This window comes from Etheostoma spectabile, chromosome 13, assembly GCF_008692095.1.
Source record: "Etheostoma spectabile isolate EspeVRDwgs_2016 chromosome 13, UIUC_Espe_1.0, whole genome shotgun sequence".
Classification (NCBI taxonomy): Eukaryota; Metazoa; Chordata; class Actinopteri; order Perciformes; family Percidae; genus Etheostoma; species Etheostoma spectabile.
Window position 1 is genome coordinate 6,896,993 of NC_045745.1, and position 14,166 is coordinate 6,911,158.

At 40.8% G+C, this 14,166-nt stretch overlaps 1 protein-coding gene across 1 annotated transcript in view; it reads right to left on the reverse strand.

The window, feature by feature from the left end:
- Window positions 1-14,166, reverse strand: part of map6a (microtubule-associated protein 6a) — a 49,291-nt gene that overhangs the window by 6,664 nt on the left and 28,461 nt on the right. The window contains exons 3-4 of the mRNA XM_032533653.1: window positions 658-871; window positions 250-464 (exon numbers count right to left, since the gene is read on the reverse strand). Of these exons, the coding sequence (XP_032389544.1) occupies window positions 250-464; window positions 658-871 (429 nt within the window). The remainder of the gene's footprint in view (window positions 1-249; window positions 465-657; window positions 872-14,166) is intronic.

A 14,166-nucleotide genomic window follows, 5' to 3' on the forward strand; every position in this document is an offset into this window, starting at 1 on the left:
TATTATTATTATTGTACAAACGTAGCCGAGAGGTAGTGAAAGAGGACAGAGAAGAAAATTAGTGGATACTGGGAGACTGAACAAAGACGAGAAGAAGAAAGAGACTGTAGGGGGAAACAGAGGGAAAGAACAGAAAGAAGTAAAGATGAGAAGAAGGGAGAGAACCTTAATTGATTTTGCAGCCTCTGTGTTTGTATTTCCCCCAAAAAATAAGTAATAAATGGAAAAGTAGTGCTAAATGATTTTTACTCTTTTGCCTCAGCCAGTTTGTTGTTCATCTCTTTACTTTTCTCCTTGTCCCCTGCTGCTGGCCGGTTCTCGGGCTGGTTCTCCAAGGTTGTCTTCTTGGATCCCCTCAGCGCGGCGCTCTGCTTATCTTTGGCTTTCTTCACTGGCTTGCCCTGGCCTGCCGCCCAGGCTCCAGGCCTTTTGGGTTTAGAGCGGAGGACACTATACCTGTCAACCTAAAGATGTCGAACAGCGGAAATGAGATTCCTGAGCTGAAATGCTTCAAATTACTGGCTAGTCATTTCTACAACTGTGCTGTACAATGGGATGAGCATGGCAATAATTTCACGTTAAGATTTTCTTTAAGCTACCCGCTCTTTTTAAACTCATGTTAAACCAAACTACAAAGTTAGAAAATTGCATTCTCACTTGGTTGATGGGGTCTATGTAAGGCTCGCTGTACAAACTGCGTATCCTCCTCCTATCCACGGCCTTGTTGTCAGCAGTGCGCAGAGGAGCTTGGCCCTTGAAGGTAGCACTGTAGCTGGTCTCTAGACTGGGCCTCTCAGCTGGGGGCAGGTACTGGGACTTGGCCCGGATCATCTTCGCTGGCTTCACATCTCTGTAAGCCTTGTACTCAGTACTGTGTGAAAAGAAAGACAGCTATCATGAGAAAATGTTCTGTGTTGTACAGCTTTGAACTCATTAATAAAGATTATTAATAAAGAGTCATAACAGTGCTGTTTATGCCCCCAAAAAAGAGAACATGTTTAAGATCTATAGTTGGGATACTTTTAGCCAAAAAGATCTGAAGATAAAAGAATGTTTTGACTTTCTGGGAAACATGTTGCTGTAATTGCTGTATTCGCAGACTTTACGAACAAAATGAGTGCTGTCAGTTAAACGCGTTATTAACGGCGTTAACGCAAACCCATTTTAACGGCATCAATTTGTCGCGAGATTAACATTCTTTTTGGCATAGCAAACGCTGTGGCGACTAAACAACTAGTGGCGTTAGAAAAACTAAACACCCACCAGATCTAGCTAGACTGGAATCAAAACAACAGACACACACACACACACACACACACACACAACGCCCGTTGGGCTCGCAGGGCGCCAAAGAGTAGTACCGTTCCGTTCTGAGTGTTGGCGAGCGCCAGACCCGACATGGACGCTGATGAATCTGGATGGAAAGTTTCATTTTTAAAAGTTACCATGTTCCATTGATACCAAAGGGATCTGAGGAACACATCATCATCATCCTCATCATCATCAACATATCATTGCGCACGTCCAGTCTGAAATACCACTTGATGTCCAAGCACAGCTGATGCTGATATCCCCCCCCCCCCTCAAAGTATTTTTTCCAGGGATGAGCCAAGTACTCGGGCTGAAACGAGTATCCGGTACGGATAAAGCACCTTTGCAGAGTACAAGTATTATACGAGTAATGCGAGTCAGTAGGCTCGTTGGAGATGAACTGCGCCTCGCCTGTAAAGTGGACGAGAGCAGGCGGGGGCAGCGGGGGCGGGGACAACAAGCTGCGGTAAAGTGGGACAGTTTCCAGCTGATTCCAGCCGCCTTCAGGCTGGACAGGAAGTGACAAAAACACTGTGGTGCGATTCCGATTTAATAAAATATAATCAGACCCACATATCAACTGGTACCCAGTCTCCAGTTGTTTTGATTATGACAGAGTAGATCTCAGAATGCTCTACATGCGATCTGTTGCTGATTTTAATTAACAACAGACTGTAGATGATCTGTGATCTGATCAGATTTAGTCTCTCTGACTTCTAAACTTAACTATCAGCCACAACATGTGTTCTGTACAGAATAAGTCTTTAAATCAGACAAATAGCAATTAAAATCCCTCCGATTCAAAAACGATAAAAAAGTTTATATAAAACGTCATGTTGTAAACCAATCAGATTTTAAATCCGCTGAGAAGCCGGCGTTTCCCAGCATGCTCTTGGTCCGCCTGGGTCCGCCTGGCTCTTGCAGTCGGTGAAAAGCAACTGTGCCGCCTGGTCTCTGAACTGCGGCCACCTTGCTCTCATGAGATTTCCGTTGCCCGTGTGCATGACGTCAGAGCAAGTCGGGATCAAGTCGGACACAAATCTACCCAGCATGCAACGGGCGCCGATCGCCGGTGATCAATTCTGCGCAGACCTGGCTCATCTCCAACGAGCCTAATATCTGTGCTCGGATTGAATAAAAGGCTCCATTGACAGTGTCTCCGTTCTGTGATAGGCTAGTCCCAGCGCCCCTCCCCTACACATTCGGTGATAGGCTAGTCCCAGCCCCTCCCCTACACTATTCTGTGATAGGCTAGTCCCACGCCCCTCCCCTACACTATTCTGTGATAGCTAGTCCCAGCGCCCCTCCCTACACTATCTGTGATAGGCTTCCCAGCGCCCTCCCCTACACTATTCGTTATAGGCTAGTCCCAGTCCCCTCCCTACCCTATTCTGTGATAGGCTAGTCCCACGCCCCTCCCCTACACTATTCTGTGATAGGCTAGTCCCACGCCCTCCCTACACTATTCTGTGAGGCTATCCAGCGCCCTCCTACACTATTCTGTGATAGGCTAGTCCCGCCCCCCCTACACTATTCTGATAGGCTAGTTCCAGCGCCCCCCTACACACAGATTCCTTGTGTTGCTGTGTGCCGCTCCGCTCACTCGCACACGGACACGAGAAGTGACCAGCTCTCTCCCTCTCCCTCAGGTCGCGGGGCTTTCCCGTTAACGTTTAGGGTTTCTTCGCTTCAGGTTTGTTTTATACTTCGGTTTGAACTGGTACCTCGTAACCAGGAGACTTCTGGTAACCGTGGGTTGTGGCTTAGTAACCAGGAGACTTCTGGTAACGTGGGGTTTTTTGCTTAGTAACCAGGAGACTTCTGGTAACGTGAGGTTTGTTGCTTAGTAACCAGGAGACTTCTGGTAATGTGGGTTTGTTCAGACATGTGTTGGTAGAATGCGACTCGGGTTGCATCTCTGCCGTTTTTTTTTTTAAACTGCCTGCTGCTCTAACCAGTTTTTTTTGAGTGTTTGAAACTTTCTTGCTGTGTTTTTATAAAAAAAATGAAAGGCAGTAACGGTATAAATGAATAATATTACAATTAAGATACACACACAAACACATTCCAACCCCCCCTCTCTCTCTTTGTATCTCTCTCTCTCTCCTCCCTCTCCCTCTCTCTCTCTCTTTGTTTGTCTCTCTCTCTTTCTCTCTCTGTATCTCTTACTCACAGACACACACACTCACACATACCTGGTGTAAAAAAAGATCAAGAAAATTAAAAGTTAAAAAAGAAAGTTATATTATTGAGTATGAAAACTCTTGTTCATTACATTTTCCATAATAATTGCAACCGCATTGATGTATTATTGTTGCAAAACTGATATAGTTTTTTTGTTACCATGACAACACCATTTATCTGAAGCTGATGCGTGATGGAAATAGTTTTCTAATTAGCAATAAATACAATTTCTGATCAACTCATATCATTGCAAGCTTAAAATAACAAACCGGTTAAAGCCCCGCCTATTTCAAAACAACCCGACCCACTTCTGGGTTAGGCCCCCGCCAGTCCGAGTATAGATACGGATACAGATAATTTATGTGGTAAACAGATACAGATAATGCTGTACTCGCTCATCCCTGATTTCTTTCCCACTTTTATTGATGGACAGTGTTATATGTGTGAGGAGATATTTGTTCTAAGAGAAAGTTAATGTTGAACACTACAGTAGACTATATGGTGGGGTGGAGAGTGGGGTCTTGAACAGTACAATACCTAAATGCTGGGGGGGTATTAAACACTACAATATGCTAAATGCTGCAATAAAAAAAACATTTGCACAAAGCAAACCAATTGTCGTGTTAATAAGAGCATTAAAATGAGAAGAAATAATGTGACGAAAAGAAATCAAGGGACATTTAGAATAGATAAAAAAAACTGTTTAACTGCAAATTAACTGACATTAATGCATTCTTCGTGATCGTACTGGAATTAAACATCTGAATTCAGGACTGTGCGCTATCAATAGTTTTACTATGAATTGTTAAACTTTTTGAGTAGTTCTTCTACCACTACCAATACCAACAGTTAAAAAATGGTAAAACGTAAAGCCAACGCTGTCTGTTACAGCTCATTTTTATAGATTATTTTTTTGTCTATCAATCGACCATTTGTTTGAGCTTTAGCTTGCGTTAATTTTTTTTTTTTATGAAGTTCTGTCCATAGAATCAATTCAAATATATAATGTAGGAGTTTCATTTGCACCAATGTACACCTCTAAAAAATAAAATGGAAAACATTACATGTCACCCCAAATGACTTGTCTAATAGTACATAAAACAGTTCAAATGTATGTCAAAGAAAGGGATGCATTGCAAAAGTTGCCCAGCTGATTGTCCTCATACAAAACATAAAAATTGTTTTCAGGGTGTCTTGCGTCTTCTGCAGTGGGATCCTATATTGCTGTAGCTAATTACAAAGGGAAATAGACAGCTCTGTGTTAGGCCACTCAGATACACCATCTGTTTCCCTCGGTGGCTCCAGTGCATTCACAAACACATAAATTCCCCCTACAGCAGCAAAATTCAGCACAAGCTTAAGCCCCGCATATTGCCAAGTGCAGTGAAAAGTCTCTGTGTCTCTGCAACACCAAAATGCAGACAAGGCCAAATGCTGGATAAGAGCCTCATTAGAACAATTGATAAGGCCGCTGCCCAAGTCATATGAAAGACATCAAATCAATAAATGGCAGCTATGGAAGACCGCCGTGAGACCATGTACCTGTTTAATGTAATGTATGTTTCAGGCAGGCGCTTATGTATTACATTAAGAAAGGGTATTAAATTTCATCACAGTGTAAACGCTGGGCTCTGACCTCATATGTTTTTGTGGTGGGTTGTCATGGGACAGCATGTGGGAGTGATAACGATAACCATTATAAGCTAACTTTTTCTCAGTGGTTTATAATTGTGTGATGTTGCTTTAGTTATGCTTATGTTAGTACCACTGGTGAATATAACATTGGACGTAACTAAGTAACTAACTCAACTTCTACAGCCATAGCGCTGTTTGTAGGCACAGATGTGCTTTGAACTAACTGCTAAACTCATGCATGCTAACATGCTCACATTGACAATCCCAATGTTATGCTAACCGTTATAAAGTTGACCATGTTCACCAACTTCAGTAGTTTAGCGCGCTAGTGTACAAACATGGCACTAATTAGCCCTAAACACAAGGTACAGCTGAGCTGATGGTACGTCTTTAGTTTTGCAGGTTGTTGGTCATCAACCAAATATTGGACAATTTATCACGTTGACCTGATGATGGTTAAAGGGGAAAAGTTAAAGAGTCACCAAAAATACAACTGATAAAAATATAAAGTTCATGATATGTTACAGAAGTTTCTCAAGTATTTCTTCAACCTTGTTAAACTGTCTACAGAATATCTATAAAGACAACTGGCATTTATAAATTATAACCTTAACATCTTATCTTCATAACTATCAGCCTATATAAGTTCCCATTAATCTTACATTAGCTAACAACACTAACATTTAAACTGTTGATGTATTTAACGAAAATGAGGCGTAAAATGTCATTTAACCATAATATGAAAAGCAAACTATTTATAATATAAGGCTGTGACTTGCCTGCTGAATACGAGGAGAGGTTGAAATCACATAGAGAGCGATTACATACCAAGACTGAAGTCCATTTTCAATGCTCGATTGGGCCGAGAAGAACACAATGCAAGACAGTTATATACAATGTTTAAGGCCAGGTCTAAAGCACTTACTTGACTGTGTGTGTGTGTGTGTGTGTGTGTGTGGTCCAAAAACCAGGAATCCAGTATACTTGTAGGTCCCGACAGCTTTGTGGATTACACTTAGGTTATGATTAGGCTAGGGTAAGGGTTAAGGTAAGCATTTAGTTTGTAAGGGTTATTTTAGGGGCTAGGGAATGCATTAAGTCAATACAGGTCCCCACAAAGTTAGTGCCACAAACGATTGTGTGTGTGTGTGAGAAAGAAAAGACGAGAAAAAGGCAGATTGTGAGTCCCACACTGTAAAACCTGTCTTCCCTGTAACTTGCGGCTATTCAGGACACATGACTGTGTAACAATAAGCAGTGTCGCTGAGTCAGTGTGCACTTGGTACTTGTTTAAAAATGAGTGTTGAAAAAGCATTCTTGGTGCAGCGGGCGTTATGTTGCAGCTATTGTAACACATGCAGACAAAATACTATTACTGGTCGACAGTGACACTTGCAGTTCATGACGTTGTAAAGCACGTACAGACACTGAGGTACTAAGCATACCTTTTTGTTTGACTGCTTTAACCTGTGGCAGGAAGCAAAACACTCACTGATACTCCAGGATTTTTTGTTTCATTTCATAGAAGGTTTTATACTAAGAGACTTGTCATAGAAAAATACATCTTCCATTTTGTATAACATTAGCTTATTACTTTAGCCAAGGATTAATAAGGTGTGTTTATTTGTAAAACTACTGGCCCACTTTAATAAAACTTGGTGGCAGGATGTAGCATGGGCCAGGAAGAAACAATTCAATTTTGGACTGGATCCGATTCATGGGGCGATACACAATTATTTATCACTTTTGTTCATTGTGAACGGGGCATTGCCTTGGTGGAGGTCTACAACACTCCAAAGTGCCCTTCTAGGTTTATTGATGTTTTGTTGTGGCTGTATATTATTTATTTTATTCATGCATCCCAATTCTAACAGTTTTTTATCTTGTTTCCTTATATACACGTTCCTTGATGTCATGTGATTATGAGATTAGATCACCGTAGATTCTAAATGTACAAAATTATCTTTTAAAATATGTTTTTCAAAATACAATATTGCTCCTAGCAGTACAGAAATGTACAAGAAAATACCAATTAATAAATAAAACATACAATCTTTAACCCATTTTCAAAAAATATTCTTAAAAAATATCTTTCATTTTAACCATGGGTATATATTTACTTAAGTTTTCATCTCTTTTTGTTTGTTATAATTTTATTATTTATATTTTCTATTTATCAGCATCAAATATTTTACTATCATTTCAGCTGTAATGCAATTACATTGGGCTATTGTATTGGACTGCGTTACAGCGTGTACCTAAACAATGGCACCTCAATGTAAGTGCTCCTCTTCAGCAAGAAATTTCTTAGTTTTTCCCAAAACCGCAGTTCCCTGGGATCCAGAAGCAGTTTAAAGTTGTGGACCAGAGACCAGGATTTAAGATTCATACTTGTCACTTTTGAATAGTCCGCTTCATGCTTAAAGTATCACCATACCGACGCAGCTCAGTAGATTTGAGAGTGACCGTTGGTCTGGTGAATCCGTCTGTATTTCTCTGCACAAGAGTCGGGACCAACGGGCAGAGTTCAAATGACTCTGTACGCAATTGGACAGTCCTTCAACACTCAGAGCATGATCCGGTAACGTAGCAGCAACAGCGGCATCGACGGGTTGCTGCGCTTCGGTGGCGTTCGGTACCGCTGTTGAATGTAAACAAAGCTGCTTGGTCGCCTCTCTGTTGTCATCGTGTTAAACCCGCCAATAGCGTGCAAGGTAATACCATGTTGGGATTGGTTCCCTAACATTTTGAACTGAAGCAGGAGAACTAAACATGCAGTTTCCAGACCGAGCTGCAGGCAACACAATCGCCGCAGAGTGGGGGGGGGCTTACCAAGTCTAGTCAACGCTCTCCTGTACCATCAGCCACCACAGTTCAGTCACCTCTTCATCCAAGCCAATATCTATTAACACTAATTCTGAATACTATTAAAAAGACATCAAAATGCTAATGAGATTATACACATTTCAAAACAATTAACAACAGCAAAGCATAACATTTAAAGTTTTTTTTTGGCATCTCTGAATACCCCATTCTATTTTCTCTTACAATTGGTATTTTTTATTTCTGCATTCTTCCTGCTTCTCATTTGAGATGTCTGTGAGTCACTGGGCTTAAGCAAAGCCTGATATTTCTGCTTTGTGACTAAAGCTTTTTTGGATGAGTGACCCTGCTGACCCTTGCGGGGCAAGCAACACTGGAACCCCGCCAGGGTACAGCCACTGCTGACTTCATATAACCCTGCTCTTCTGGAGTGTGGTCTATCTGTAAAGTATCTGAGATAACTCTTGTATGATTGAATACTATACTAAATTGATTGATGGAATGGATTTGAATTAACATGGCACGATCGCCAGGGACGGATGTAGAGAAAAGAATGAACAACATGCCTGCATTTGCATTGTGTGGATGAAACCACGTATGTTTGTGATGCCGTAATTAGCCGCCACAGAACCAGCCAGGAGTAGACAAACAAGTCAAATCAAGTATTCAGGTAGAATCGTCATTGAGAAGATGGTGAGATCTGTTAATTAGCATTAAACAAAGTACAAGCTGTGACCGATGAGATGGCATTAACTTTTCAAGTATTTGGTCATAAACCAAATTAGTATTTGACAAATTAGAATCGGACCTGATGATGTCACTGGATTAAAAGTTAAAAGATCATCAAAGTTTTTCTAATTCTCCTGAGGGGAACATAAATATTTTTCTCAAATTTCACAGTAATCCATCTCATAGTTTTAGACATTTCACTAAAAAGCAGAACTGAGGCAAATCAGCGGATCACCAAAGTCAGTAGATTCATCCTCTGGAACTATAATGTGGAGATATTATATTCTGGATGGGAGGGGTCGGAATTAGCGGAATACATCTGGTAGCTGAGAGTGCCAACACCTTATGTGCACTGCCGGCGCTAAACCCCAAATGGCAGTCTCTTCACTCAGACACCTCTCTGTTAATGCATCTCCATGGGGTGTGTGTGGGTTTTTAAGGCCAGTGTGTGATGTAACACACAAATGTGTTGTCAGATTTACCCATTGAGGGATGACTGAAATAAGTGCTTCTTCTTTAATCACAACTAAAATAAATTCTCATCTGTACATTATGTATGTGATGAAACGATTATCAAGTAATTGATATTCAACAGAAAATGAATCAACAGATATAGATAGACGATAGATAGATTGGGGCTCTGGGCAGCTGTAATGAACCTGCCATTTTAGCAAAGAATCAATGGTATAACAGTGTTAACGCTAATGTCTATTTAAGATGTGGTGTTAGAGGTAATTTCTTTTGAGTGTGACATTGAGTTACTATGCACTTTGAAATTGTGGCATCCTAAATACATCTGTGCATCAACACTGCTGAGACAACGTGTGCATGTTCACTGATGGTGACCACAGAGACTCTGGCTCTAATCTTACACCAGTGCTGGCCCGCTTCTCTCACAGTATTCCAATCTGCCCATGCCCAGTACGGTAGCTTTACTTCAGAGCAGTGTTTCTTGGTGTGTCGTGTGTGAGAGTTGGCTTCTGGCTTCAGCTGGCCTCATCTCTAACTGCAGCATCTCAGCCACTGGCTCAAGGAAGCAGCTAGGTTTTACAGGGGATTCTCATTGGACACTAAGGCTGGCCTCCCATACAATATTAACAAGCTTCTTGGTATTGACAGTATTACAATAATGCCAATTTCTAGAAGAGAAGTTCTATGAAAACAGAAAGCAAAAAATTTGATTTTAGCATTTGGTTTTTATTCTAATAATGAAACGGTTTATTTTGGTCAGAGTTTAGTCACAGTGCGAGTTTAACTAGTTCAGTATTTACATAATTCATTTATATCCAGAATTAAATCTGAAGACATTTCCTTGTAATCAAGGAAATTAACTGTAATCAGATATTATAAATCAGATTATATTGGTTACATAGACCGATTTGCTTTAGCGGCAAGGTCTGAATTTGATGCAACAAATGAATAGTGGATATCAGCTAGATTTTATATCACATTTTGGCGACAAAAATCTCACAAAACTTAACCACACTGGTTTTATTTTCAAGGAGCACCTTTTTACTGCGAAATGAGTTGCCTGGGAAATGTGAGATAACAACCGTTCTTTTACATTAGAATGGGTGTTTCTGCATGCAACCTTGTCGAATCAAACACGAGGCCTTGGCGGCTCCTAAGAGGATCATTTTTAATCCCCAGAATCCCTTGGCCTCTTTCCAGTGTACTGTCTGGCACCACGAGTGCTTTGTACGTTCTGCATACATATCATAAAATATAAACTCATTTCAATTTGATGAATATTTGTCTGGGAGAGGAAGGATTCCATGTTCCGAAATGAAAACACGAGGAGGAAAATCAAAAGGAAAGCTCCTGAGACTATGCTGCTGTGGAAAATGTCTAGCTGTGATACGTGACACAAATACACATTTAAAATAATGCCTCAGGCTTTCCCTTCATGAAGTCAATGAACCTGCATTGCCTGCCTACTTTCGGCAATAAACTGTAATTTTCCTGATAATTCTTTACGTAATCTGCTCTTTTTTTTTTTTTTAAATGTATTGCATAATGTAACAACTAATGCTGACAACAAAGAATGGCCTTTGTATTTACAGTGCTGTAGCAAAAAAAAACACACCAAAGACTTTAGCTGCTGCTATCTGAGGCTCTTAAATTATTCTCATGCAAAAAGACATTTTAAACATAATGCAGCGAGTTAGTGGCAGAACAGCTGGATGGGCTTGCGACTGAAGGCGTTTGGTTGAAAATGCTTCACCATAAAAGAGTAGTTAACACAGTGGCTGACAGAAACCTATATTTGCCTTAGCATTGATAGTGCGGTGCAGAAAAAGCCTTTGTGCTCTCTGCGGATAAATAAAAGTTTATAAAAAAGGCGGAAATAGAACTAAAGGATAAACGGACGTTGCGATTGGCCTATTGCAAACCAGCACAATGAAATGGAGGACTGACTTTGAATAAAAAGTTAATGTGGCTCTCTAATGCTACAGTGTCTTTACACTGCTAAAATAACATTACACTTACACTTTACTACAAACTAGCCCAACTGAGACAGGAGGTTTGAGGCCCATGCCTATAGTTCATTTTAGAAATCGACAACGATATATCAGCTGATATTTCGTTGTTTTCACTGTAGACCGTAGCATTTTACTTAACACGCTCAACTGCTTGGTTTGAATGTCTTGTCTTTAATGCATATTTGTAGACAGGCGATATGTACTGATGGTCTCAAAATACTTCCCTTGCGGTAATATGGGTACCACAAGGTCTGTGCTGGGTCTTACTAACCGTATGGTCGCCATATAAACAACCCTGATTATTAGACGACCCCCCTTCCCTTTTTCTCCATAATGAAAAATAATTGTATTTGAAAATTATCTAATAAAAACACATTGAATAAACAATGTAGGCAGTTAACATCTTTTGAATTAAATATTTTCAATATCTTTTTTTTAGCTGGATCTATCATTTGTTTCGTCCTATATAATGTGTATAGGTTAGGGATAGTGAGATGCTGCTAGAGTACACTTCTAGTGAAAAATCGGCAAAATATGTTTTATTCTCTGAGTCACTGCTTTGTTCTAACATTGCTGAGCTCTCTCTCTTCAGTCACTATTTATCTCTCTCCACCATAATACGTTACCGGGCTTTCAGGTGCTTGGCTCCTTCTAAACTCAGCTTTTAAAGATTAATATAAGAAGATAATTTTATTTCTATAGTTTATGGCTGCTTCTCTATTGCTTTTGAAACAGGTAACGTCCTTTAGTTCTGCAACTAGAACGGCTGAAAGTCTAGACCCCGATTAAGACAACTCCAATTTTTCAGACTTTTTTCAAGGAAAAACACCCTGTCCTATTTCCGGACCAATATGATTTTACCCTATAAATATTACATATCTCCAACACAGGATTAAAACATCCTTTCCAGATGCCACAGTCCTGTATGCATTTGGCTCCTCTTCAACCCAGCTGTTTCAAGATTACAATCTGCCTTTACATTCTTCAAACATCTGTGTGTGTTATTCTCAAGAACCTATAAATCCAGTTACAGACACATCTCCCTGCCATTATGCACTTATGCTACTAAAACTGAATTAAGATAAAAATGGGTTTCTTATGCCAAGAACAATGTAGAGCCGCTGATTCAGTATTGCAATTTGAAACCCAACAGGGTCATGCAAGAGCCTGACACAGCAAGGGGTCTTGAATGTGATACAGTATGTGTGTGTGTGTGTGTGTGGTGTGTTGGTGTGCCGTGTATCTGTGTAACTGTATGCACACTATCCATGACATTACCCCAGTTGCCCTGCTTTGAGTCTCCCAGGCAAGAACAGCGAGCTGACTGGGCTTCTGCTTGTGAGTGCAGCCATGTGGGGGAAAGTGCCCAGGGTGGTACCCTGCTGACTGCTCCACAATACATGCATGCAGGCAATAGGCCACCAAACCGCCTTAAACACACTCGATGATCTCACACAGCGCTGTCACCTCTGGCAGCCGAATCCCACTTCACTACGGGGTTCGTATCAACCCATAGCTGCACTCTGTGACAACACTGTGTCAGCATAAATAGTTGGCAAACATTTTTTCAGAACACAGAGAATTAATAAAATGTTTTACAGAGCAGAGTATTCAATATAAATCTAAGATATGACTCTGCTAAGGTAATAAAAAAAATAAAACACGAAAGCCTGAAACCCCTAAAAATCCACTTAAATCCCCAGATCACAGCAGCAGTAACAAAACCCCCACAAAAATCGAGGTTCACATGTGCTATGGATCTCATATATCACCCCATCTCAGCTCTCTCGCGATCAACAGCCTTCCAAGAACATAACAGATCACTTAATGCACATCCTCAAGAGACGTATGCAGTGACTGTAGGTGCGTACTTGATGCTCATCCATCCACCAGTCCCATCATCCTCTGGAACATTGCATAATAGGACAGAGATTAGCCTCGTGGACCTAAACATCAACAGTCAACTCCACCCTGACCTTTCTTTTAATCTATTACCCTCTGTGGGAAATTAACAGTTGACTGACCTGTATTTTTTACATGCTGTTTGTAGCTCTCACTTGCTTGTTTAAAAAAACCAAGCTTTTAATTAGTTGTGAACTGAACTGTTTTTTCTTTGATTAAGTGAGTAAGTACTAACCCCCATTTAAGTCCTGTATGTGTGAAAAAATGTGCATTTCTCAGGCCAGCAATGTAACACACTAACAAATTTTCTCCCAGACAGGGGCCCCCCATTTATTTACGTTTATATTTCAATTAATAAGGGATTGTGTAAAACTTATTAGAAGCAAATGGGGTTCAGAAAAGGTGGGAGGTTAGGTATTTTATAAGTAGAAATACATATAATGCATAAAATAATGTGACAGGTGACACTCTTGGTTCAAGGTAAATTAGGAGTATAAAATGCATAAATTATATTATATGACAATTCCACTTCTTTTGTCCAATTGGTGGCTACGTGAAAGTATCATTTCATTATCAAATTCAGAGTAAACCCCACTTTAAATGATGTTTTTCTTTCTTTAGGTGTCATGATAACATACATTTCATAGTGTTATTTCCTCTAACATACGGTTGGACTTTTTCTTTTAGTCCAAAGAAAATCTTACTAATTTGGAAGAGGACTTTATTTAATTTTGAAGTAAAAACCAATGTTACCATGAGCCTCCATGTCGCCCCAGTGTCGGCCAGTGCAGGCCCGAACTCACTTGTAGGAGCTGTCGCCTGTGATCTCCTCTCTGATCTGCGTTTCACACTGTCCGCCTCCGCCCTCCTTCTGCCCTCCCTTCCACCCTCAGACAACTTTCTTCTGCCCCCTGTTACTGGCCGTCTTTTTTCCTGCCCTGCCCCTGCAGGAGGTCTTTCCCTGCACCTTGTCTGCAATGGTGCTCTTCTCCACCCCCGCTGTCCGCATCCGCCAGCTGTTTGGTGGGCCTGGCCGGTCCGTAGCCCGGTCATCGCCGCGGAGGTGGGGTGGGTGCTGTTTAGGTATCCAGTGGGTCGT